This window comes from Chiroxiphia lanceolata, chromosome 7 (assembly GCF_009829145.1).
Source record: "Chiroxiphia lanceolata isolate bChiLan1 chromosome 7, bChiLan1.pri, whole genome shotgun sequence".
NCBI classification, from domain to species: Eukaryota; Metazoa; Chordata; class Aves; order Passeriformes; family Pipridae; genus Chiroxiphia; species Chiroxiphia lanceolata.
In genome coordinates, this window is record NC_045643.1 from 24,664,315 (window position 1) to 24,690,844 (window position 26,530).

At 50.3% G+C, this 26,530-nt stretch overlaps 1 protein-coding gene across 1 annotated transcript; it reads left to right on the plus strand.

The window, feature by feature from the left end:
• The first annotated feature begins 207 nt into the window (after positions 1 to 207).
• IGFBP5 (insulin like growth factor binding protein 5) lies at positions 208 to 20,944 on the plus strand. The gene is made up of 4 exons (XM_032692899.1): positions 208 to 1,545; positions 19,712 to 19,938; positions 20,115 to 20,234; positions 20,636 to 20,944. Exons 1-4 carry the CDS (start codon positions 1,215 to 1,217, stop codon positions 20,765 to 20,767), a joined length of 810 nt encoding a protein of 269 aa, XP_032548790.1. The 5' UTR covers positions 208 to 1,214; the 3' UTR covers positions 20,768 to 20,944.
• The last annotated feature ends 5,586 nt before the right edge of the window (positions 20,945 to 26,530 follow it).

Here is a 26,530-nt window from a genome sequence, read left to right on the forward strand (position 1 = left end):
TCTCTCCTCATAATATTATCCTTGATCACTGCCCGGGGTTTGAAGCCCAGAAGTCAGGAGCTGCGCACCCCACCCCCACGGCCCGAGAGCGCACTGATAGGGCCCTCGCTGCTGGCACCTAGTCAAGCTGAGGTGTCATTGGGATCTCAAATTGCAGCGAGGGGCTGGCAGGCAGCCAGAGGCAGTCTATTTAAAAGACAGCCTGTTCTGCAGTATTCAGTCTCTTTAGAAACTTCTCCAGGGGAAAAGTGTTGGGAGATCTACAAAGTGGATTTTTTTTTTCCTCTCTTTTCTTTTTTTTCCCCTTCCCCTGATTTTTTACCGCTCCTCTGCAGACTTTGCAACAAAACACTCCAACTTTGCAGAAAACTTTTTTCTTTTTTACTCTTTTGGTCTTTTTTTTTTTTCTTTTTCCTTTGCAAATCCTGGAAGAGGAAAGCGGGAGAGTTGAACAGAGCCGATCGAAACACAACTTTGCTCCATACCAAGCTTCCCAGCAGCTCGCTGCGTCGGGAGAGACTTTTTCTTCTCCTGCAGAAGAAGAGAGAGGGAAGGGGAGCTTTGCATCCCCTCTTCCTTCTCCTGCGTTGTTGGGGTTTTTTTTTCCCCTCTTGACTGCTTTGATGCAATAATAGCAGGACACTGGTTTTCAAGGAACTTTGCTCCCTTCTCAACCTGCCTCCTTCCAGCCCTTTGGGAAGAGAGTGTGTGTGCGTGTGTGTGTGTGTGTGTGTGCGCGTGTGTGAAATCGCAGTCCCACCTCCCCAAACCCCCCTGCTCCCCCACTCCTCCCCCTGCAACCTGTAGGCTGTGCAACCCCTGCAGGCTTTGCTCCCTTTCCCCCTTCTTTCCCTCCCCCTCTCTTTTTGCGCTCCCGCGGATCGCGGTGCGAATTCCCCCTTTCGAGGCGAGAAAAAGCTGAAAGAAGGAGAAAAAGAAAAAAAAAAAGACAAAAAAGCAAACCTAGACGCCCCCCCCTCCTAACGCCAAAAGAAAAGCGGGAGGGTCTCGCACCCCGAGAATAAACCTCAGAGTGGGACGCCTGCAAGCAGGGGCTGCGCTTTCCTTTTTGAATTTTATTTTTTAATTTTTCTTTCTTTCTTTTTTCCTTTTTTTTTTTTTTTGTTTTCTTGCCCCAGAAGGGGCAAGCGGAAAGCCAGCGCCGCCCACCCCCGGCAGCTCCCCGCGCCCCGTCCCGCAGCATCCCCGCCGCGATGCTGCTGCGGCTCCTGGTGCTGCTGGGCGCCTGCCCGGGGCTGTCGCGGTGCCTGGGCTCCTTCGTGCAGTGCGAGCCCTGCGATGCCAAGGCGCTGTCGCTCTGCCCGCCGCCGCCGCTGGGCTGCGAGCTGGTGAAGGAGCCGGGCTGCGGCTGCTGCCTCACCTGCGCCCTGCCCGCCGGGCAGCCCTGCGGCGTCTACACCGAGCGCTGCGCCCGCGGGCTGCGCTGCCTCCCGCGCCAGGGCGAGGAGAAGCCGCTGCACGCCCTCCTCCACGGCACCGCCGTCTGCCTCAGCGAGAAGAGCTACCGCGAGCAAGCCAAGGCTGGTGAGTGACCCCGCTCCTCCATTCGCAGCCTTCCCGGATGCTTCTCCGCCTTGCCGGCCCCTTTTCCATCTCTCCGCCGGCTTTTTGCACCCCACCGCCAGCTCCCGGCTGCTTTTTCCCTCGTTCCGGGTGCTCTTCCATGACCCTCCGCTTGCCTTTCCGTCTTTCCGGCTCCCTTTCCATCTTTCCGCTTGCTTTTCTGCTCCCTCCCACTGGCTGCTCTTCCCTGCCCCCGCGGTTGCTTTCTCATCCCGCCGGCTGCTTTTCCATCTTTCCAGGTGCTCTTCAATGCCCCCGCTTGCTTTTCTGCCTTCCCGGTTACTTTTTCATCTTTTCTCCCGCTTTTCCATCCACACCCTCCCCCCCCTGCGCTTCCAGCCCCCTCCCCCGTCGTGTGCTTTTCTGCCTTCCCAGCTCCTCCATTCCCCTCCACCACCACCAGCTGCTTTTCCATCTTTCTGGCTACTTTTCTGTCTTTCTGCCTGAGTTTTCTCTTTCACACACACATTTACACACCCTGGCTGCTGTTCCATCTTTCTAGCTATTTTCCCATTCCTTCCCCTCCCTATGCCCTCCAGCAGCAGCTATTCCAAGCCCCCGGTTGCTTTTCCATCTTTTCCATCTGCTTCTCCACCACCAGCACCACTTCCCCTGGCTGCTCTTCCACCTCCCTATTACTTTTCCACCTTTCCAGCTACTTCTACATCTTTCTAGTTGTTCTTACACACACACATGCAGTTGCTTTTCCATCTTTGTAGGTACTCTTCCATCCCCCCAACTGTTCTTCCATGCCCCTTGCCACTTTTCCTGTCCTTCTTTCCGTCCATGCTCTGGTCAAACCTCCTGTTGCATCATCTCACAGCCTCCCCCACTCTGCCTTCTGTCATCACCTCTGAGTTGTCCCATCCCCAATGGAAAGCTTTTCTTCCCCCACTTCCCAGATGCACCCTCTTAGTCACAGCTGCATCCCAGTCCTTCCTTAGTTACATCCTTTACATCTTTCCTGAATCCCTGTCTTCACCCTCTTCCTGACCCCTTTCTCTCACCATATCTTCCACCTTGCTCTAGAGTCCGAGCTGACCTCTGCAACTTGAAGTATAGGAGAGGGCAGGGCACCTCCTTGCAACCAACTGCCCCATTCCCAAAGTCCTCAGCCACCTGTGGGTTTGTTGCTCAGCCTCCCACTTTCTCCTTGGGATCATTGCAGCCTGCTCTTCCTGGCTGCCTGCTGCTGGACGTCTTTGTTGGGTGATGGGTTTTAGCCCAGGGAGGTGAAGAGAGCAGGTGCATTAGGGACAGGGTATGTGATTGCAAAAAATAATGATGGTGTGGTTAATAACCCAAAAGAACAGGTTAAAAGCAAGCATGAAGGCAGGCATGGCAGCATGAGTGCAAGGCCAAGCTTCTGAAGTGTTTGCCTCTTGCACGTGACAAAAGCATGAAAGAAAGCACTCCTTCACTTTGGCTCTCATTTCACTTCAATTTCTGGGTCCTCTAGCTCATGTGAGGACACATTCCCTATATTCCTCCAAATACATCTGTATTTGCCACAGTGTAAAAGAGAGGCAGAGAGGGTGTCTGTGCATCCGGGGGACCACTTGGCAAAAAACTCCCAGAAACAAACCCCTCACTTTTTTTGGAGCATGAAAAAGTAATTTCTACTTGTTAGCAAGCTTCTGCTTATACCCACGCAATGGGATTCCATTTCTCCTTTCTAGCACCTAGTAAATCTTGATGCTTTTATTATTTTTCCCCTTTGCTGCTTGTAGGCAGTGGTTGGGTTGCTACACTCCATCCTTCAGAGCAAAACCAAATTCTATGTGTATAACTTCCCCCCTCCTTTGAATGACATCAGATGTCCAAACTCCCTTAAATCAGCCAGAAACAGCAAAGCTGAGCTTGGTTTTTTGAAGGGAGCTGGAAGGGATGAGGGTTGGGAGCAGACCTGCACAGGGAGCAGAGGGTAAAGCCAGGAGCCATGTTCCTGCCGTGGAGCCCAGGAAGCTGGGCAATAACCGCTGGCAGCGGAGATATGTGAAGTATCCCAGAGCACGTCATCCCAGTGTTTATTTACTCTTCATGTGTATGTGCGTGGCCAGGGGAGGGCAATGTGGTGGGGAAGGCAAAGCCATGCCACTGAAATCCAGCAGTGGCTGGGGGAGAGCAGGGCCCATCCTTGCACCTATGCAAGGGTGCCCCACACAGACCAACGCACCTGAGAAAGCTTTGGTGCTTGGCTCTCAACATGAATCTCCTTTCATTCCACCTGCCTCGCACTTCTCAAAGGTGCTCTGCGTGAAAACTTTAGCCAGTTCCCTTGTAATAACCACTGCTTTTGATTTTCTTGCGATGGGGAGCACCCACTGAGTGAACAAGGAGAGGGATAGGAGAGTGGTTGCAGGTTTGTTTTGCAAAACCAACCCCCTGGCACTACCTGCACTTCCAGTTTGGACTCCCCAAGCGCTGCAGGGGCCTCTTTTCGGCAGGTTTTGTTCGCAGGCAGGAGATGAGCCTGGATTGGAAAGGCTGCTGCAAGAAGCCACAGGAGACCAGCAGGCTCCTCTTGAGATTTGTGCGATTGCAAAAAAGAAATAAAAAATAAATCAGGAATTCCTGAGGACGGGAGAGGGGAAAAAAGTCATTTGGCATTCGACTGGTAGCGTGTGAGAACAAAGTATATTTTCATAGGCATGTTTCTAAGCAACAGGGCAAGAAAAGAAATGAAGTTTAACTTGAACTTTCTGGCCTCTGCCAGTTTGGCCAGCAGCTTAGGGACTGTGTGCTGGGGATGCTGGCCTGGCCCTCCCATCTATCAATGACCAAAATTGGCCCTGAGCTGTGAACCGCTGAGAAAGAATCAGCACTCTGCAAAATAAACTATGTGACAGTGGCGAGGACTAGATCAAACTGCATTTCTATCTATTTGTGCCCTTACGCTGGCCAAGTTTAAAATTGCAGATGCTTTCCTCCTTACGGAGGTGGAGATGCATTGAGCAGTACTGCAAGAGCCCAAGTCTGGGAGGCTGGGCTTGGCTCTCCTCTAGAGCAGATGTCTTGCCTGGGGATAAGATGCTCGCAGGTACCGTGCCTCAGTTTCCTCATACATATGCTGAGCACGGTGGCACTGAGAAATGCTGGAGGTACTGAGCAGAACGTGCTCCTGGTTTACTGAGAGGTCTGGAATGAAAGCAGGTGTGGGATTAGAGGGCTTTGGTAAGGTTAATTTTAAGTAGATGGATATGTAGGTACGGACAGGACGGTCCCTGTAGTGCTTCCTGCCACAAGTCAGACACTGTCCTGTACTGAAAGCCAAACATCACGGCTGTAATTGACTGTTCCTGGTAAAAAAACATGAATGAGCTTCATTTATGGCACAGGCTACAGGATTCTGGGTTTTCTCTGTTTTGTTTAGTTTTCTTTTGAAATATACCACATCTTTCCATTTTTCTCCCCTGTGCTCCCGCCAGACTTCCTCCTGCTGAGACAGCAAGGTCAGGCCGAGCATCGGGGAGCGGAGGGCACAGACTGAAGCCTGCTGCCCTAAAAAGGCTCATGGAAAAACAAAGGTTGTCAAATATTTCCTTCTCCTCTCTCATTCCTGCTCTCTTTCTAGAAAGTGAGCAAGACTTGGCAAGTTTCCTCCCGAAACCATGAGCCAACGATAACCAGGAGGGGAAAGGGGGGAGGGGGGGGTTGCAGAATTGGCCCTAAGAAAATCATCTTTGCTGTGTCAGCTGGAAGTAGGCGGAGAAGGAGCGCTGCCGAGCCCAAATTTCCTGCGGCTTGTGTTCGGTGCAGTCCTTTATTGCTCCCCAAAATATTCCCCCCCCCCGTTCCTCCTTCCCATGCTCTTCTGCTCTACATTTGGGGATGTGGGGCTTCAGGGGTGAGTGATGGGGATGTGGTGAGGCAGATGGGCAGCTCCACACAGTCCTCACATCCAGGGTGAGGGTGAGGGTTAGGGCAGCAGTCATTGGAACAGGCCGTGGGACGCGCTGGTTTGTGCACATGTGTCACTTGGGGAGGGACCTGGTTGGTGTGAGCAGCAGGTCCTTTGTGTGAAGCAGCTCCCAAAATGTCAAGGTGAAAGCTAGTATCAACAGGCCTGCAAAACCTCAGATACGAAACAGGAAAATCTCCATTTTTCTTTTGATCTGGAGTTCCAACAACAATATATTAAAAAAAAAAATAGGTGAAATCCATCAGGTGCCAGCAAGTGAGTCAGGTTTCTGCGGTGTGTGTGTGTATGGGGGAGGGAGGAATGGGGTGGTTCAAACAGGAAAGGAGGGGCCTTGGCTGGAAGGATTTTTCAGCAGCCTGGTTTCTAAGGAAGGAGGGAGAATATTAAGTAGTTGATCCAAATGAAATTCCTGCCGAGTGCCAGCAGAGTTCACCGGAGAAAAGACGTGGCTCTGTGCTTGCGTGCGTGCACGCGTGCGTGCATGAGAGATAGAGCTGGCCCCGAGCTTCCACACAGCCCTGGACTCGCTCCAGGTGAATGAAAGGAGCCCCTCCAGAGCTTGCACCACTGCACCGCCCCAGAAAAAGGGGAGGAGGGTAACCCAGGTTCTTATCAATAATTCCCTTGGGGTGGATTAGAGTGAAACGACACTGAATAATCGGTGTCTGAAAACATATATTGGTAAGGTTTATTTTAACAATTTTGTATCAACAGGTATGCTAGCATTTTGGGTGTTGTCACATAACAACGTGGCATAGAGATAACCTTTGGGGGGGGGGAGAAAATGCATAGGGGAGAGAAAGAGAGGATAAGAGTAAGGGAGAGTGAGGAAAAAGAAAAGCTGAGAGTGGACAAAAGGTATATAGTCACCGCCCACGAGGTCCAGCAATGACACTTGGTAGTTGCCGCTTCCATGTCTGTCAGTAGAAGTGGTGGCCTTGGTCTGCTGGGGGTGAAGGAGGGAAGCCCCCACACGCCAAGAAGTTATGAGTTATTATATCCATGGTTAGTGTCACGGGCCATGCCTCGAGCCTCCAAACTCTCCCTGGGCCCTGCGCAAGAGTTTTTTGTGTCTGGCCTGGTTCCCGCCTTTTTTGATTGGCAGAGGGGGGGATGGACTGTTGTGGGCCATCAGAGGTCCTGCCTTTTCAGGGCTTGACACCTTCAATTGCCCATCAGAGGTATAATGCAACAGTCAAAAGCCTGTAAACTTGGCTCTTCACTGGAGGGAGGGATGGGCCCAACTGCCCAGCAGAGGTATAATGCAAAGGTCAAAATTCTGCAAGAGGCTCCTAGAATGCATAAATCATTAACCATTTCAGTCTCTGACAAGAAGAGAACAGGGGCTGGTCTCAAACGGGAACCTCTGCAAACCTGAGGGATGCTGAAGGAAGACATTGTGCCTCCTTGTGACGATATTGTGCATCCTGTGCCCAGACTTTGGCACGTCAGTGGCATGAGCAGAGTCATGTGCGACTGGAAGCATTTGCCTTACTGCAGGGTGAGGTGTCCCCTCAGCCTTGACAGAAGGGGACAGGAGAGCTTGGGTACCTTCTGTGCCAGCTTCGAGACATCCCTCTGTGTGTTTTGTCGCTTAGTTTGGCACACGTGTCACCGCAGAGGGGGAGGAAGCAGAGGAGGAGAAGCAGCACACGGGCGCTGCCTCACATGGAGCGTGGTGCTCTGCTTCCTCCTAACGTCCGCTGGAAGTTCTACTCGCTCTGAGTCGAAAGACATCGCAGATGTAGGAGCAGCTGCAGGAGCTGTTATAGCAGTAGCACTTCCCAGAACTCTTCATGCAAACTGAAAAGCCTGGGAGCAGCCTGGGAAGGGGGGCGGGAACCTCAGCCCTTTCGAGGCTTGTTGTCCTCTGCTCAGCAGGGTGAGCTGCTAAGAACAGTTGCGGCTCGTTTCCCCTGTGCAAAGTCACAGGGCAGATAAAAGGGTCCGTGGTACATCAAATCCTGCCTTTTTGTTTTGTTTCTTTTTTACTAAGCACTTAGTAGTGCAAATTCAAGGCCAGACATAAGTGGGGAATTTGGCTGGAACACACCTGCCCCTCTATGTGGGTTGCAGAGCAGCAGGATTAATATGCACAGGAAAGATATGCATGTGAGTATACACACACATGTACCCGTGTTCACACGCCCACGCACGCCTGCATAAACATTTAATGTGTGCAAGCACACACAGGGAGCATTTTTGTCTCTGGAGGCAGAGTGGTTTCCAGGCAGCACACACAAACTTCTCTTAGGTCCAGTGGTTCTGGTTGTCTGGCACATGGTATTTTGCCATCAAGAACAGATATTGACATACAGATCAGCCTACCCTATCCTCCCACTGAGGGCTGAGAAATGAGATGCAGCAGGTGAGCATATCAAACAATGGGAAGTGAGAAAGGAGATAGATTAGCCAGCTGTGTGGATCCAGGCTCACCCCCTATGCTTGGAGGTGGGTTGTGTTTTCTGGCTAGACTGAGATAATACACTGAGATATATCCCACTGAAGATGTGGAGAAGCTGTGACTTGCAGAGGGCAGCCAGTCACCTGCAGAGTCACCTCCTACCCCATGCCAGGGCTGGGGGAAATGTAGGGGGCAATAGTGCCTGGTGGCATCAGTGGAGGGGATGGTGCCAGGGGCACTGAGGTCACTGGGATTCTGCAAACTTCTCTATGCCCAGGCAGCAAAAACTGGCCTTTGGGAAGGTGTGCAAGAAGAACTGAATTGGGAAAATATGAAAAATTTTCTGAGATGTGGCAAGCTGAGGGCAGGAGAAACAACCTCTAGCATTGAGGGGAGGAAGCAACAGCACCTGAAGACATGATGCGTGAAGAGGTCAGAGATGATCCAAAGATCATCTTTGGCCTGTGTGAAGTCACTGGCAGCCAGTTTGATAACCACTTCATCATTTATAAGGAGATTTTTTTACAGGCAAAAATTAGATATTATCTGTTAATCCTCAGGACAGGTTTCACCAAAAGTATGAGGAGGCTTTGCTGGAGAGGAAGAGAGGGATACCTGACACCCCATGCTGGAATCCCCTAAAACCTGGACCCGCTGAATCCATTTAGCATGAGCCTCCACACTTGGTCTCCCGAGGGTGATGTGCTCTGTGGGTCAAAGAGCGGGGTGTCAGTTGTGCCAGTGCTCCTGGGTCCTGGGGCTGCCTGTTTAAGATCACTGGGTATGGGTCATGGTTCATGCCTCAGCTCATCCTGGAAGGGTCCTGGCACATCTAGTGATGAAGGAGTGACATCCCCCATCCCCTCACCACTCTGGAGGTGTGTCCATACCCCCACGGGACACACTCTGTTCCTTCAGCTGTGTAGCCAAGGCAACTCTCAGCAAGATGTTGTTTTTGAGGTGGCTCTTTGCTGCCAACGATCTGAGCAGACCCCTTAGTGTTTATGTCAGTCTACTGCTTGAAGTTAATACCAGCAGGACCCAGCTGTTTGCAGAAATTTGGAACTCTTGGTGATTTGATATGGGCAAATTTGCTCTCAAGGAATCAATTTCTCAGCATGTTTTGGTAAGTCTTCTGTCTGTTTATGATGTTTCCAGGACAAGTGTGAGAGAGAGATTCTGGTCAACATGTTAAACTTTGAGGAGGCATGTTAAATTTATGCCTGTGAAGTCAGTGGGCATTTCTTGTGTGTGTACGCATAAAGCCTTGCTTTCACTTATTGCCCTCATTCTCCAGACCCCTCTGATATTCCCATTATTTTTCATCATAACTCCACCCCAGTAGTTCCATCTCTTTCATGCAGAATGTGAGAATGGGGCATTAATATCCCCCACAGCAAGCTGGCACATTATTTCCTTATTAGCCCAGTAGGCCTTGACCCTGCAAGATGCTGAGCATCTTTCCTCCAGGCCCAGAGAATGATAAGCTTTTGGGCACCTACCCCCTCTATGGAAATCAGCTACCTCTTTCCTCCAAGGACTGTGTGCTGTTATGTTTGGAAGGATTGGAGAGCTCTTACCAGCTTCAAGCCTCCGGGGCTGTTGTTGCAGTTTGGTTTGTTTGCTTGTTGGATGGACACTGCTGGCTTGCTGATGGAGATAATTGTTATGTTGATGGAGATAACTTCTCTGGTTGCTATTTAAGGGCAAGAAGGTAATCCTGACAGATACTTAAGGAAATGATCCCGTAGCTAAATGGGAGAAGGAATGTTTCTTCAAGGTAACTTTAGGGGCAAAGTTGGCCAATATTCATAATTCTTTTTTGTAGAAAAACAGTAAAAATATTTTATTTTTCCAAATACAGATGGGATTCATCCTGAGAAGACAATTAAATCAACAGAGCCATTTATTATTCGTGCTTAGAGAAATCAGATGTTATGTGTTAGACTAATGATGTTAGACTAGTAATTAAATAAGCCAATGAAAACTATGGAACCTGGCTTTCACTTTTTACTTTAAAGGAGATTCTGGAAAAGAAGGAAAGTTTTATTAGGCTGGAACTTCATGTCCAGCAGTCACAGCTACATGTATATCTTAATATATTTTAACAACATCTAAACAGAAAATGACATGCAGTCACATTGCTTTCACTTGTGACTCCTGCTTTCCTGAAGAAATAGCAGATATGGGTGAAATTTTACTGCATTATTTCATAACCATTTCAGTGTTCAGTTATTTGGTTTTGTAATAGCAGAGGTGGCTTGAGGTTGCAGGAGAAACAACAAAGTGCAACAAGGATTTTTTCATTCCAGAAAGGCTCCAGAAAGGCAAGGGATGATCAATTGTCTTTCTTAGAGTTTCAGACCCCAAAATGGACGTCTGTACCCTTTTCTCTGTCAAGAGACCCATGATATTTTTTTTAACATTGAAAAGCATCTTTGCATTATGTTGGACCAAAGAGAATGGATTAGTGTATGTAATAGTACAGCTCAGGGAGGAAAATGGCTAGGAGAGGTAAGAGTCATCCATTAGGATCAAGCTTGGGCAAATTCCTGCATATTAGTATTGTCAGAGTGTGAATGTCAAAACTTCTGGTACTTTTTTGTGGTCCTACTTAAGTGGACTGAATGATTGAATAACAGCATGGCCTACTCCAGGCAAAGGCTTTTTGAGAGAAGGAGCCATTAAGGGAGTCCTGAGGGCAGGGGTTTGAACCCTGAGAGCTTGTAATGGACGGTACATGTGATGATGTGTCATCTGGTGTTGACACAGAGATGAGCAATGGATGATCTCACACAGCTTTTCCATCTGGTTTAAGGCAAAACTCTGAAAGTCAGGCTGAAGGCCTTGAAATTAATCCAGGCTGGGCTGGAGTTCTCAGTCACAGCTGCACACCTGAAATATTTTTGGCATTGGACCAGTTTTGGTCTGGCGCCTGACACAGGTGCATCTCCATTCTCCACTTTCCTTTACCTCTCTTTGGGGGCAAACAAAGGGTTTGGCTTTCTTGGCTCTGCCAGTTCCTGACTGTTTTGGAGGCTAACAGAGACCCTCAGTAACCATCTGTGGGAACAGATCTTTTGATGGAGACCACCAGCCTCTAGTGGGAGCAGCATCTACCGGATTCAGTTTCAACAGGGCATTTGTTAAAAGCTTCTGCTCAATATAAAAATAAATCAGACTCAAAACCCTGTCCAAAAGGCAAAAGGCACCTTCATTCATAAGCAGATCAGAGATCGTAGTGTAACCTATAGTGACTATATCTTTGGTAGGACATCCTCTTCCCAAGATCATCTCCTTTAATACAGGGGTTTCCTCTTAATTTCACACTGTTCTTAGAGTAAAATGCTACGATATTCCCACTAACAGCCCAGCTTTTGATAGCCACCAGCAGCACTCTTGGTTATGGCTCAGCTTCTAAGGCCTTCTTAGCACCTGACTCTACTATGATTTTTAATATTTGGGTTTCAGAGATCAAAATAGCATCAGCATCCTGTCAGCACCTGCCTTCAAGTCCAGGTTTCTTGACATCTCATGTATGTTGACACCAATGTTCATCTGAGTTTTAGAGACAGGCCCCACATAGTCCAAGAGAGAACAGGTACCTACTCCTCCTCCCTAGTTATGCTTCCTCCATTGCTGATGTTGAGCTACCTGCATCCAAAAAGGTCCCCCTTCCCACTTCTTTCTTGAACTGTTAGTAATGATAGTTGATGGACATCAACTCTCATTAGGGTTCTCTTCCACTCATCACACCTATTTCATTTCTAAGGACACAGTGAGATTTTTTCCAAGTCATCTCTGGTGGCCAGATGATGAAAACAAACATTGTTTTCATTCAGAAAACCTTAAAGTATGTGTGTTTTCATCTTTTTGTCACTGATAAGCCCCAGGGAGAAATTGCTGGTAAACAATTCAACGATGCTTGTCAGGAGCTAATCCAGATTTTCCTCACCTGTATTGTCAGTTAGGCAAAAACTGTCATGCAATCTTCTCTGAGTTTTCCTTCTTTGCTCTTTCCTGCTCTTAATTCCTTGGCAGCTTGATGGGAATTTTGCCTCCTTTATTATAACCAATGCAATCTGCCACTAGGGTGGATTTATTGGAAAAGATGCACGACTAAGAAAGGCTGAGTTATTTCATCCCTCTCAGGAAGGAGGAATATGTCTTGGTCACTATGATTTATTTAGATTTCTCTGGGTCATAACTTAGCTCTAGCTTCTTCTCTAGTTTCAGCATATGGAAAGGGGAACATCTGCAGTCTCCAGATGATGTGAAGGAAATACGTTTTATCTTCCTATCATCAGTGCATCAGCAACAGGAGCTTCTTGATGTAAATCTAATCCTGCAATACTTCGTTCCCCTCCACTTGCCAATTCAGTTCCCTGGAAGATAACTTTGTTCAGGAAATGTCACGCTGATACAAGCAGCTATCTAGCAATGAGTGCCTGCAATTTTGCAAGGTGGTGCACATCAGCATCATTTAATTGAAATGAATGGATGTTTGTTTCTTCATCTTACTGGAGGGAGAAACTCTGGGAAGTTTCTCAATTCTTTTACTGATTAGACATTTTGAGTTCTCTCTTGGCCAGAAACCATTGTCACTGGGAACCCAAAGTTCTCTGGCCATGCTGCCTGTTGACCCAGACCTTCACCTGGTCTTGGTGTGTCTTGTATATGCATTGCAAACTCCCACACTTGCATGGAGAACTGATTGTAGACAGATTGGAGAACTCCTTGGAGAGGAAGAGACAGACAAAGACAATATCTCTTGGTGAGCCCCAGTCCTTGCTTGGGCATTTCAAGGCAGCACCGGATCAGTGCACCAGCCGGTGCCCAAGCTTGGCTCTTCCAGCACAGCATGGATGCTTGAAGACTGCTGAACTAACAACTAGCAACATGTAGAGAAGGAGCTTATGTCATGGAGCTCCCCATATCTAAACCTGCTTTTCTCCTTGCTCTAGAGAGTTGCTCCCAGAGAATTTTATTTTGTGGCTGCAGCAAGGAAGGGCAGCTCAGAAAGTACTGTTTGGCACATAGCAACACAGATCTTTATGCTTCCAGTTCCCATAGCTGTACCTCTCCCACCTGCCTCGACACCCACCTTTGTGGCATTTGCTGGCACTGTGGAGAAGTGGTGCTGACCCAGAGATCCATTCCTACAGATAGGCCCTGTACTTCCAGAGCAGACCAAGACAACCAGCGGACCAGCTGGTTCCCTTAAGAACTCCTTTCCCACATGCTGAGCTGCATTTCTCCACCTTCCAGCTCTGTATGAGGACACTGAGGTCATCAGGATGATGATCTCCCTTTCCCACAAATCCTGTGTGAACCTGGGGGCAGCCCAAGCACCTGATATTCACGCTCTGCAGGTGAGCCCTGGCTGATACAGCAGAATCTGCATCCACAGGTTTCTGCTGAGGAGACATTAATCACCTGAGAAAGAGCTGGTCTTCCAGGCTAGTTCAGCAAAGCCCAAACAGTAACTTAAAAAAAAAAAAGGCCACAGTATAGCATATCCGTCTGCCATCAATGCTTGCCTCTGAGGCTCTTTAGATATTCCTGAGCTGTTCCCAAGCATCCTTCTGGCTCTTGGTTTAATAAAATGGAGATAATTCTTAACCTAGAGTTGAATCTTTGTAACCCTTAGGCTGCTTTTCCATCTCTTCTCTGAGTTTGGTCTTACTGATCCATATTCTTCACTTAAAAGGTGTCTGTGTGGAACAAGGTAGTGAGGTCCCATTAACTTTTAACATATTGTCACAGCAATATAAGGTACTGGGATATAAGGCTCTGGAAACCCCAGAGCCTCTCTTCCAAAGCTTGTGTGGCTTTTGAGCCGTGCACTATTTGGACTCTGATCATACATCTTTGGTAGGTGACTGGGTGTGGTGGGGCAGAGCGGGTGTTTCTGTGAGCACTTCACAATGCCTTGAGTGCTAAAGGCTTCTCTCCACACTCTGCAAATCACAAAGGTGATTTGCTACCTGTGGCAGCTGTTGAGGTGCCTAATTCCCGGGGAAGGATATAGGGTCTGTGTTTTCTTGTTACTGCACCTGTGCCTGCAAAACAGCTTGGCAGTGTCACCCATGAGAATTACATCACAGGTTGCAAGGGGAGCAATAGTGAAGAGATGGTGGGAGTTACCTTTCTTCACTTCAGACCGTTGAAGACCTAAGTGTGACCTTTGGAGCCACAGGAGAAGAGACTGGTATTTCTGAAGATATGTTGTTCCACCCTAAAATCAGCACCCAAGCCAAATTATGTGGCTGGTCACAATTTGGAGGGTGCAGCATCTCTTCAATGACTTAGACATGGAGTTTAGCCATCCAGAACACCTCTGTTAGTAGACGGGTGTTGTATGACACAGATTTGTTTTAAGTGGCTGTGGCATGTTACTGAGACTTGTGGGAGGTGGGGTGGCAGTCCCAGCAGGGCTGCTGTTTTTCTGTCCTTGGTGTGTGGTGTCTCCTCCCAGTCTCTCATCACCTGCAAGCCTCACCAGCATGCTCCCTCACCAGTCGCTACCAGAGAGGCTGCACCGGCCTGATGCCAAGTCCCAACCAGAGCACAAAAGTTCGTCGAAAGTCCAAGGCACATTGCAGCTGGCTCTCTGGCAGCCAACGCCCTGGGCTAGCAGAGGGACTGGCTGGAGCCTGCATCCCCAGCCCTGGCTGCTCCTCCCCCAGTGGGTGCCAGATGGCCTCGGGCTGGGCGGCCGCCTGAGATCACTGCCTGACTTCACCAGGGCGGGGGTCTGGAGCAGTGACTCCAGCCCCGGGCACAGTGCCCGAGTCGGCTCTGCTGCCCACCCTTAGGAGTTGTGTGCGGGGCTGGGGGTTGTGCCTGCGACCGGAATGTAAACGAGCTGTGCTTCATTAGGCGGGTGGAAGCTCCCTTTTGCCTGGGCTGACTCTGGTGGCTTCTGGGGAGTTCAGGAATGCTTTTGCTCAGATGTGCTTTCCAGCTGCCAAAGGGCGAGAGATGAGATGACACTCCTTGCTTTACATCCCTTCCCTGTCTGCATTATCCCTTCCCTGCCTATATTTTGAGAATGCAAACACAGTGGCTGTCCTTCTGCAATGACCAGGAAGGAGGAATTTTTATCTTCCCCTCATGGTCACAGGTGCAAGTCCAGGACAAGTAGGAACTTGCCTGCCCATCCCAGGAAGTTCTGGTGTAGGTCAAACATGTCCCTTCCTCTGGAGTGGGGACAAGTGGGGAGGGCAGCTGGGGGAAATCCTCAGTGAGGGTTTTTGCCAGCCAGGTACCTGAGCACAGATTTCCTGTATAAGACCCATACGCAATGAGCACCTGAACAGAGATGGCTGTTTGGGGGCAGAGGGAGGACTGGACAACTTCACATTTGTGTCATTCCTGTGCTAGAGATTTAACTGAGATCCCCATTAAGTCTTTCTCCAACAGCTTCCTTATTAAGTGGGGTATGTTAGTGCCTATGCTGTAAATAATAATGATCATGATAATAATCAATAAGGCTGTTTACCAAAGTTGTGCTGTGGTTGTGCATGTCCTTCTTAGGTGGATGTGGATTTTGGCGGGGGGGGGAGGTGTTGAACAGGACAGCAAGTCCTCTAACAGTGGACTGTGGCTGTAATGAACAAGGATCGTTAGCAGCAGTGGTCAATAGATCCTTTTCCTACCCTTCTGCCAGGAACTGATGAAAATGCATTACAAAAATTCAAGCCTTTCAGCCATTTGGTAAAAGCTTCCTGCTCCACTCTGTAACGTCAGCAGGCAGGAAGGCAGTGTTTCCACACACTCCACTCCCCCATGTGAATGCACCCACCACCTTATGGGGACCTCACATGGGTCCAAAGCGTCTGAAGCCCAGAAGCACCCAGGCTGGGTTTTTGTCCAGGGGCAGGATGGTATCTGGTGAGGACAGCAGGCTGCCAGACAGGAGTAATTTGCGGCTTCTGAGAAACAGTGTCTGGTATTTTGCTACTCCCTGTCCCTTCTGGAGGGCAGAGTAGAAGACTTGCAAATAGCTCCCTCTGGCTAGCCTGGAGTGGGGAGAAAACACCATGCCCTCAGCCCAGGGCAGAGGACAGCCCACATGCTCTGTAATGGGTATTTTCTGCCTACCAGAACAGCACAGTCCGTTTGGCCTGGCCAGGGTCAGGAACCTTTCCAGATGTTTGCATCTCTTTCCCTGGGCACCAAAGCATCAGACCAGACATGAAGCCATGGGGTAGCACTGAGTTGAGTTCAGTCTCATGCCTTGGCTGTAGGAGTAGGCCGTATTCCTTTGAGGTGTCTACAGCCTAGCTGTCACCTCCATGCTAGCCAGGCATCCTTGATTTGGCCAGCAATGTCACTCTTCTGTGTGGCCAGCGAGCCTGGGACCTCTGCTGAGAGGTGAGCTTCTACTGAGTTGTGGGAAGGGATAGAGATGTGTGAGCCACCCACTTCCTGGTTCCCACTGTCCCTCATCTGGGGACACCATGAGTAGGGCCTTGCTGCCTATGCCTTGTGCCCATGGTTGTGCAGTGTGCTCTGCCTCTGCAGACAGCTGACTGCCTGAAACCCAGCCACCTGGGCTGGCAAGGTGGATGGTAGTAGGTGGGAAGGGGTTGTGTGGCAGGCCAGAACCTGACAGTGAGGGAGGAGGAACTCCAGCCTCCTTCCCGAGTCTCAGACAGACACAAGTAGGGCTCATTTGGGGAAACTGGGTGTTGCTCCTGCCGGCATCTCCTCAGGCGCGGAGGCACAGCAGTGCCAATGCTGCCTGCCATGAGCCAGCCCAGGGGCAGTCAGGGGTCAGTGAATGAGCTGGTGGGTGAGGATGGGCCGGCAGAGACAGGAGCTCTGGAGATGCTGATGGGAGTGTCTGGTCCTGGCTGCAGTGGGCAGCTGCGGGTTCAGGTGGATGAGCCAGCCAGGAAGAGAAGCAGGGGAGTTGCATGGGTGATGCATGTCCTGGCTCTGACTTTCCCTCTCCTCTTGGCACCAGGAAGGTCTCTCACCAGCTGCCTAGAGCTTGTCAGGAGTTTCTGTGTCAGAGACCTCTGCCCTTCAGTTTGTCAAAATTGGTTTGTTAGTATCAAATTAGGGAACAGATCATCGGGTGTATGAGAAGGGGTTGCATCAGCCTTGTTCCTGAAGGAAATTAGGCTATAAAAAACATTAGAGGGTGGAGGAAAGGGATCCCTTCAAGGCATATATGGGGTACTCACTGGGATATAAAGACCCAAACTAGACACCACTGCTGAGTGACAGATGGAGGAGTCCCACCACAGCCATCCCTTGTCATATCACTGCTTGAGGGGCACACGTGCATGCCAGGGAGAGTGAAGGGGGTCAATTCCAGGTGCTTTTTCAGCCCTGCAGGAAGCACTGGACTCGGGCTGGGAGCTGGGCAGCTTTCAGTGCACACTAGTCCTCAGCTCCCTTGCAGAGCTCCTGTGGCTGCCATCTCCCCTTGCTGAAAGGGCTCCACAGCTCACTCTGGCTTGCTGACAGCTTGCAGGGAGAGGAGAGAGCAGGTGTTTGCACCTTTACCTTATTTTGTTTGCTGCTAAAGCTGCTGACCAAATGAGCAGGCCGAGCTGCTGCAAACACCCATTGCAGAGTGAGTCCTGGGGACTGGACACCCCGTACTGTTTTTCTGACTGAATTCTCACTGCGTGGTACCCTTCATTTGTTATTTGTTTTTATTTGCTAGGATTGCCCAGGTAATTGCTCCTCATTTATTTGCAGAGGTAATATGCTGTGCCCCTCTTGTGCTACTTCAGGGTTGCCAGCACCAATCCCCTTATTATTGTAGGGCAGCCCAGGGAGATGCCCTGGATTTGCCTTCTCCAGCCCTGGCAGTGGGTGCCAGAAGGGATTCCTGGGATGGGACATAGTGTGTTTCACTGCCGTGGAAGGACTTAGTCACTGTGGATGTCTTTGTACAAGGTGCAGTTGAAGTGCATCCTTTGCCTCAAAGATATTGTGGCAACTCAAGGTCCAAAAGAAGACCAGTTTCATTTCCTGAGGGGTCATTCCAAATTTACTCAATCTCTTCCCTATCCCTTGTCTGTAACCCTCTTAGAATAAAGGAGCTCTGGCCTGTGGAAGCAGTTGAGTCCTGCAACAAGGAATAAAACACCAAGCATATGAGCATCATGGGGAAAAATGGCAAAATGATCCCATGCTGGGGAGCCATGTGAGTCACAGGGGTGGTGCAGGGGGTCACTTATGTTGCTGTGGGTAGTTAGGAGGGTGCTGAGTCTGGGATGCTGATCTAGCACCGTTCTTGTGGAAACAGAAAAAAAAAAAGGACTGCTTTAACGAATAAGTGGCTGTGAAAAACTTAACAGTTTTTGATGGGAGAGTGCAAGTTCGCCTTGGCAAGGAAGGAGACTGGTATCTGTGGCAGGCTTGGGGACCCAGCGACCTCTCCCCTTGGTCACCTCCAAACCCCCCAGCTGGGGTGTGTGTGACAGGCTGATGCTGCCATCTGCCACTGAGCATCTCCTCTGTTCCCCTCACTGGCCACCCCTGGGCAATCTAATAGGGCAGAGGCATCCTCTTCATCCTCCTCCCCCTTGGGGCTGCATCTGGGCTCAAGGGAGCAGTCCATCTGCAAGGAGATTCCTGTTTGCCTGGTTGGGAGGGGGTCTAACTGCTTTTATTTTAATCCTGAAGCTTTTTCCATCCTGTAGGAGAGGATGAGCTGGGTTCACTGGTATCAAAGTTGCAGGAGATGCTGTTCAGGAAGGGATTTCAGCCACTCTGGTGCTTTTCCTTCTACTGCAGTGAGTTTCCTCATGGTCACTTGCTGATCCCAGCAGACTTGGCATCAGCACCGGACTGCTGAGAACCAGGGTCAGGAGACTGGGAACCTCAGGAGCTTTAAACTCTATTCAAATTTAGTACAGAAATAGCCCTTTTTCACTCTGGTGGCTGTACTAAATGTCACAAGTCATCTAAGTTTAGACTGTCACCAGCTTGCTCCTAAATATAAACCGCACAGGGCTCCTGACTGCATCCTGCTGGCAGAGGTTACGCTGAGGTGATCTGGGGGGTCTACAGGAAGACAACTGCCGTGGACAGAACCTAAACGTGCTCCCCCTTTGCTAATACTACCATCAATGGTAACTACAGTCAGGCAGCATTGCTTGGGAGCATTATCCTTGGCTTTGCTCTCTGCTTGGTGCATGCCATCAGATGGAGGCTGGTGTCCCATGAGTGTGGGGCTGTGAGCTGAGGACCCTGGAGATCCGAGCACTTGTCAGCTGAATCTTTGGTATCACTGCTGAAGTACCTGCCTTGTCATGTGGTGGCTTTGCTGTGTTGTTGACCTTGATTTTGGAATTGTCTCATCTTCGAGCATTCCTAGCTTTTGCTCTTGCGTCTGAAAGGCTGGGTGGAGTGTGAATTTGTCACTTAATTCTCCCACCACAGATAAAGAGGGGCTTCTCTGCCTCATTTATGTGTCATCTGGCCCTTTCTGGGTGTGGGATGACCCTCACACCAGTTTTTTTCCACTGACACACAAACGGTAACGGCCCTTGTATATCAAAGCCCATCCTAGACCTCCAACTCCTCCATGTCCTCAGACACCTTCCTGTCCTGAGTTCAGAGGTCATACAAAAGCCTCACAAAGTCCCACACAGTGAGATAAAGCCAGAGCTGTAGACAGGGAAAGGGAAAGGGATTTCTTTGGTTATTTGTCCTCATGCTGTCTGCCTGGTGCAAAGATGTCTTCTGGGGTTGGGCAGAAGGCTCTCTGTGCAAAAGCAAGCCCCAGTCAGCCCATGGAGACCTGACAGTTTGGTACCTGTCTCTTCCAGAACGAGAGTCCCGAGAGCATGAGGAGCCGACCACATCGGAGATGACGGAGGAGACTTACCCGCCCAAGGCCTACCGGCCCAAGCACGGGCGCCTCTCTGAGCTCAAGGCTGAAGCCCTAAAGAAGGACCGCCGGAAGAAGCTGACGCTGGCCAAGTTTGTGGGCATGGCCGAGAACACGGCGCACCCACGTGTCGTCATCCCCGAGCTCCGGCAAGAGTTTGAGCTGGTGGGTGCCTTCACCTTCCCTCCATGGGGCTCCCATGGGCAGGTGACTGCAGGATGGCTTTTACCCTTGGGGAGTGGGTGCCAGTGGCAGAGGAGAGGGGACCTGGGGGCTTTTGCAGCTGGAGGCTTGCTGTGAGGACGCTCCCCTTCTCACACTCCATCTTCTCCTGCTTGCAGGGCCCCTGCCGCAGGCACATGGAGGCATCTCTGCAGGAGCTAAAGAGCAGCCAGCGGATGGTCCCCCGCGCTGTCCACCTCCCCAACTGCGACCGCAAGGGCTTCTACAAGAGGAAGCAGGTAAGAGCCCCATGAAGGAGGGATGCTCCCCACCCAGCAAGGCTTTTCTCTGCCTCTGCCTTGGATGGGAAGGATGGAGGTTTTTCCTCTGCTGAGTTGGTGGGGATGTTGCTGTGAGCATCACCAGGCACGTTTGGTAGTGGGTGGCCTTGATGATGGCTCCAAGTGCCATCTGGCCTGAAGTAAGCATCCTGAAGGAGCTAGTGAGGGAGGAGGAGAAGTCAGAGAACCCTGGGCTGGGATGGCAGCAGAGATGGGGATGTGCTGAAAGCAGAGAGCAGGGACTAGGTCCTACCCTGGGAATTTCATCACTGGGGTTAAAGGGGCAAGGCCAGGGTTGAGCCTGATCCCCAGCATGAGGGAGCTAGCTCCTGATCTCTGCCCCTTGGGTGTCTCCCCAGTGCAAGCCCTCCCGAGGCCGGAAGCGTGGGTTGTGTTGGTGTGTGGACAAATACGGCATGAAGCTGCCGGGGACTGACTACCTGAGCGGAGACCTTCAGTGCCATGCCTTCGACAGCAGCAATGTGGAGTGAAGTCGCATCCCCTCCCTCCACCCCATCACTACCTACCCAGGCTCCCTTCCACCCTCCCTTCCGCACCTCCCCACTCCCCAGGACTCCGATTCCTTTCATCTCATGTAAGAAGAAAAAAAGAAAGGAAAAGAAAAAAGAGAAAGAAAGGAAAATGAAAAAAAGAGAAAGGGACAGAAAGAAAGAAGTAAAGAAAGGAAAAACAAAGAGAGACAAGAAAGTGAAAAGAAAAAAGAAAAAGAAAAGAAAAAGATAAAGAAAAGAGAAAGAAAAGAAGAAAAGAAAAGAAAAGAAAAGAAAAGAAAAGAAAAGAAAAGAAAAGAAAAGAAAAGAAAAGAAAAGAAAAGAAAAGAAAAGAAAAGAAAAGAAAAGAAAAGAAAAGAAAAGAAAAGAAAAGAGAAAGAAAAGAGAAAACCCTGAAGAAACTGAGGACTCGGAATCTATTGCAGCCTCTTGACAAGGACTCAATAAGGAAAGGATAGAGCCAGAGACAAACCAGCCGCAGCCTCTCTGCCGTTCCTCACCTCTCCCTAATGCCGCCTGTGCCCCTCTGCCACAAGCAGAGGTCACCCTGATGTAGGAAGCTCTCTGAGTTGGTGAATTTCCAGTACGGGTTTTGGGCAGGTTCATTTTTAATTTTTATTTTTTTCATCTTAGCTAGTTGATTTCTAAAGGGTCTTGAGAGGAAAACCTTGCGGCACCCAGCACTCCCCTTGCAGTCCTCCGGAGTGTCCTCCCCACACTGTTGGGATTCACTCAAGTCAATTTGATTTCCATCTCAAATGACTGCCCCCCAATCCAGGCAGATTTCAACACATCAGGAGGAGGCGTGAGATTGCTGGCTTCGTGTCTGGAGATGAGCTGGGGAGGGAAACACAGGTCCTGCAACGGCACAAATACCCCCAAAAGTATTTGTGGACTTCAAAAAAATAATCCAAAAAGGAAATGTATTCTGTTCTTCTCGAATGGAAGGTCAGAAATCATTTTGGACAAGCAGGACTCTGACCGTTGTCCATCTAGGTGTGGAAGCGTTTGTCACCTGCGTGCATGTGTATGAGTGTGTGTGTGCATTGACATGGCTTTTCCTCCTTGCGAAACTTCACCTTGAAACCTGCAATCTGGAGGTTTCAATGTAATATGTAATCAGGGGGAGAAATGCTGCCCCTCCCAAAAACTAATAATAACCTGCTGGACTAAGCACAGGAGCAGAGTTACGGAGGACCATCAGTGCCTGTGGGATCAGGGCCCCATCAACATTGAGGGCTGCATCCCAGCCGACCCTGCTGTTACTCTGTCGCTGTCCAGACTGAAGTATCCCTACATGGGGACAGGGAGATCTGGGCTAAAACTCTTCACCACGCTTTGCCACCACAAAGATGACTATGGAGACTTTTTTTTTTTCCCACAGCCAAAAATGTGGTTTGCTCCAGGGGAAAAAAAACAACCAAACCTCCATTTTATTTGATCATGGTTTTTTGTTAAGGCTGGTTTATACCTTTCCCTGTGGGTAGGAAAATGCCAGTCTACATCCTTTCACTTTGAGGATACTGCTCATGTTGCCATGGTTGATTCCCACCACCCTGCAGTAAGATCCTATGATGGGCCCTTGCCTTTAATCTGGAACCAGCTCCTTGTGAGTGGACAGCAGCCACCACACCACGGAGACCCACTGCCTCAGGCATGGTGGGACAGCCCTCATCTGCCTTCCCGACTTATTTGGTGTTTTTAACTTTTACGTTCAATTTTGGAACTGTTGCCTCTTGCTTCTGCATGACAAGGGTCTCCACGATGCTGGTGCTGGGAGGAGATCCTGCAGCGAAGGGAAGGAAGGAAGGAGAGGTGGGGTCTGGGTGCTGTGGTCCCAGTGGGCAAACACACACCCACCAGGAACCACATCCCACTGCCACAGCTGGAGCTGGCCAAAGGACACAACTGATCTCAGGGGGAAGGTTCCTGCACCCCCAAAGCCCCTTTGAGGTTCCTGAACCTGGGGAGAGAAAAAAGGAGGTCCACAGCACCACCAGGTTCCCACCAGTGGGGATGGACAAGGGGGATTCAGTGCCAAGGGGTTCTGGTGAAGGCTTCTTACCGCCACAGGATGGGAGCCCTTATAGCCTCCCATGACATGTCATCATTCCCCTAAGCAGCCCCGGGGCCCCCCACCAGGACACTTGCCCCAATCGAGGGCAGAACTGGACACCTGAGGTTATTTCCCTCAAAGTTACAGTGGGGGAGAATTTTGCTGATGGACTTCCACAGAGACCCAACGGAGCATGTTTGGACCTGGGGACAAAGGACTTTCCCTTGCTTAAAAGAACAAAGTGTGTCACCAAATGCAGATCTGCCCCCCAGAAAAGCCTGCTGGAGCGGGGTAACCGCCGTATTGCTGGAGGGGAGAATGGCAGGTGTTGTGGCTGAGGCAGGGAGGGACCTCTCTGGGCTCTACAGGGCTGGTGGAGTAAGGTTGATTTAACCAGGATGGTGGGGTGAAAGTGGGGTGAAGATAGGAGGAGGAGCTTGTGCCAACCACAAGGACCCTTGTTTGCTTGCTGATCCCCGTGCAAAACTTCCTGACTGTTACAGGCCAGTACCACCTTCGTAGGACCCTTCTTTCCTTCTCTCTTCCTCTTTCTTGCTTTTTTGTTTGTTTGTTTTGTTGTTTAATTTCCCAAAACTTGAAAGCCTTTGGCTGCAGAGAAAGGAGACATGCCACCAGGGTGGGATGGGAACAGGCAGAGGGATGCAGCTTGCCATGGACCTTGTCTTTTGGGGAAGATGCTTTTGCAGGGCGAGGGTCAGCTCACAGGGCCTCGTGGTGGTGTCATGACAAGGCCACTACAATGACACTGGGAGGGGGACACAGGATGATTCCCCGACCTCTCCCTACAAGAGCAAGTCTACATGGCCCCATGAGCCCACAGCACCAAAATCTATCCCACGCAGCCTCCCTCACCCCTGCGCATCCCATGCTGGGACAGCACTGCCTGTCCTGTCCACACCAACCTGGAGGGAGGAGGATGGAAGTCTGGGCTGCACCACTCCTGCCTCCCCAGATCACCTTGGCTCCTGGGATGGGGCACCAAGCGACTCCCCTGGCTGCCCACTCCCTCAAGGATCCCCAGCAGGACGAGGCTGTTTGTAGGCTGCACTAATATTTAGGACTGGGGTTGGAGTTTGGGTCAGGCTGGGGATACAAGTGACTTCAGAAGGGGTTGATCACCCCCTGGGTTGGCAGTGACAAGGTGCTCCCATTCTCAGCACCCAGCAGCACCCTTTGGCATTTAGGGTGAGAAAACCAAAAGGTGTAGATTTGGGGGCTGGGGAGTGTGGGGAGTTGAGGCACGTGGGGAGATGTTGGCAATTCATGCATCAGGGGGAAGTGTGAGGCTCAGGGGGCTCCAGCTACAGTATCTGAGCCAAGCCCACACCAGTATCTAGGATGCAAGCTGGGAAGGAGAGGACAAGGATGGCGAAGGGGTCAGGACAGCCCTTCCACCACGTCTGCCCACGAAGCGGCGCTCAGCAGCTGGGCTACCCCTTGCCTGTACTGCAGTGGACTTCGAAAACCACTAGTACAAGAGCATTTTGCACTATTTCTCCGCTCTCTCCCCCCTTCCCTTTTTCTCCGCCTTCCCCATGAAAACTTTTTTGCTGTTGGTTTGGGTTTTTTGTTGTTGATTTTTTTTTTCCCCCCAAATGGAGCATTGTATATTTAACGACCAACAGTTCACCTTGCTTCCAGACCCCTGTCCTGGCCCTGGCTAGGAACCCTGCCTACTGTGCCCCCCTCCCCAGCCCCATCAGCCCCCTGCCACTGCCACCGGGACAGACGTCACTGCTCACGTTACCCACCATTGTAACACACTTGTTAAAAACACACCAGATTCCGAGTTTCCTGCCTGGTTTTTATCTTTAAGCAATACTCACTACACATTTTACGGTAGCTTTTTATAGCTTTACATACATACGGTAGCTCTGTTGTTTCGTTTTTGTTTTGTTTTTGTTGTTTTGGTTTTTTTTCCAGTAAACAAGAAATACTCATAATCTTACTGGTGGGAAAAAAAAAAAAAAGCAGTTTGTGAAAAACTGACAATGGAAGAAGAGCTTAATGCTCTGTTTAGCATTTTGTACTTAAAAAAAAAAAAATCTCACATTTTATTAAAAAGTGAAGATTGCTGTATACTATTTATTCAACTTATAATTTATGTTACTCTTTGATCTTTGTCTTTTCTCATGACAAAGCATTTATTTAATAAAGTTATGCATTCAGTTAGCTTCTGCCTGACCCTTGTGGAGCATCTGTGTGCTGGGGCCTGCCAGTGAGCTGCTCCAGCCGCAAGCATTCCACAGCTCGGGTGGTGTTGGGCACTCTGAGGGGCTCATCCAGCTCCATGGGGGTGCCTGGGGAGGTACAAGGCATGGGGCAAAATGGACGCAAAGGTTTAGAAGAGCTTTTGATACCAGTATCAAAAGCTAGATGAGCAGTAAAATTGCAGGTTTGAGTTTAGAGCATCATAAAAGCAGAGCTACCCTATTTTTTTTAGAATTTTCTTTGCATGAATGTGGCGGTGGGGCACAGCATGCACATTCAGCAAGCTCACCAGGAGAAAGTACCTGGCAACCAGTGATGTTAAGCTCCTAAATGCTATCGCAAACTGAGCCCCACAGCTTCGGATCAGATGTGATGTTTGAGCCTCAGACCTCACTGGGCCGCTGGAAGATTTATCCCAGTGTGCAGGAGCATCCCTGGGGCAGCCCAGCCAGGCTATAGTCATCACCTTGTGGTAGCCCTTGGTGGCTCTTCCTACTATCCCGTGCCCTCCCCAGTGCCAGATCTGACCCTCCCCCACTGCCCACACAGCCCCCTTATCTCCCCCTCCTTCTGTGCCCCTCTTCCCCTCCATTCAACTGCATCATCCTCACATGCCCAGAGCAGGGTGGGAGGCAAAACCATCCCCTTTGCCCCTGTGCTGGGGAGACCGTCGGTTGTCAGGGCTGCACTAACATGCATCCCCCATCCTATCTGCACCACCTGGTGCTGGCACAGCCCCCCCATCCCCAATGGACACCCCACAAGGCTGAGCCTGCACTTCATGGGGCAGGAGCCACGCGGCGCCGCAGCTGCCACGAGGTGCCGCCGCTGCCTGCGCCATTCGCGCACCCTGGTCTAGCGGGATGGGGGTTGGAACTGTATGATCTTTAAGGTCCCCTCCAACCTAAACCACTCTAAGAAAATATTCACTTGCCAGTGTAGATACCTCTGTGTGCGTACACCACAGCTGCTGAGGTTTCAGCTAGACTCCTGCATGCAGCTGGCACTGTCCTAATGCCAGACCTCGTGCCCCATAAGGCAGATGGCACAAATCCGGCCCAGATGAAACCCCAAAGCAACGACAACCATCAAACCCATGCACAGACATATGCAGACATTAAGGTCATATCACAACCCTAAGGAAGCCTAACCAGAAGCTTTTTGCTCCTTTTACCTTACTGTTGTCTCCCTCTGCCCCTCTGTAAGGTGCCTGGCCAGTTGCAAGCACCCTTTGCTGGATTGTGGGCTCCTGTTTGTTCACCTCCAGCCCCTGAAGTGGAGGGTGGCCCCTGGCATGGCTGGGCTCAGGCATCTCTGTCACCTTCAGACTTCTCCAGGAAGCACCTGGCCTGGAGGTCCCTTGTGCCCTACAGTGCACTTGGCATCCCCCCCACCCCCAGCATCACCTGATCCACCTTCAGCTACCCCACATCCTCCCTGTCCTCTTCCCCTCC

Bases quoted from the DNA above. Each gene is read 5' to 3' on its own strand.
- IGFBP5 (XM_032692899.1), top strand. From the start codon at position 1,215: ATGCTGCTGCGGCTCCTGGTGCTGCTGGGCGCCTGCCCGGGGCTGTCG. The intron at 1,546-19,711 runs GTGAGTGACCCC...TGTCTCTTCCAG, and splicing joins CCGCGAGCAAGCCAAGGCTG to AACGAGAGTCCCGAGAGCAT. The intron at 19,939-20,114 runs GTGGGTGCCTTC...TCCTGCTTGCAG, and splicing joins TCCGGCAAGAGTTTGAGCTG to GGCCCCTGCCGCAGGCACAT.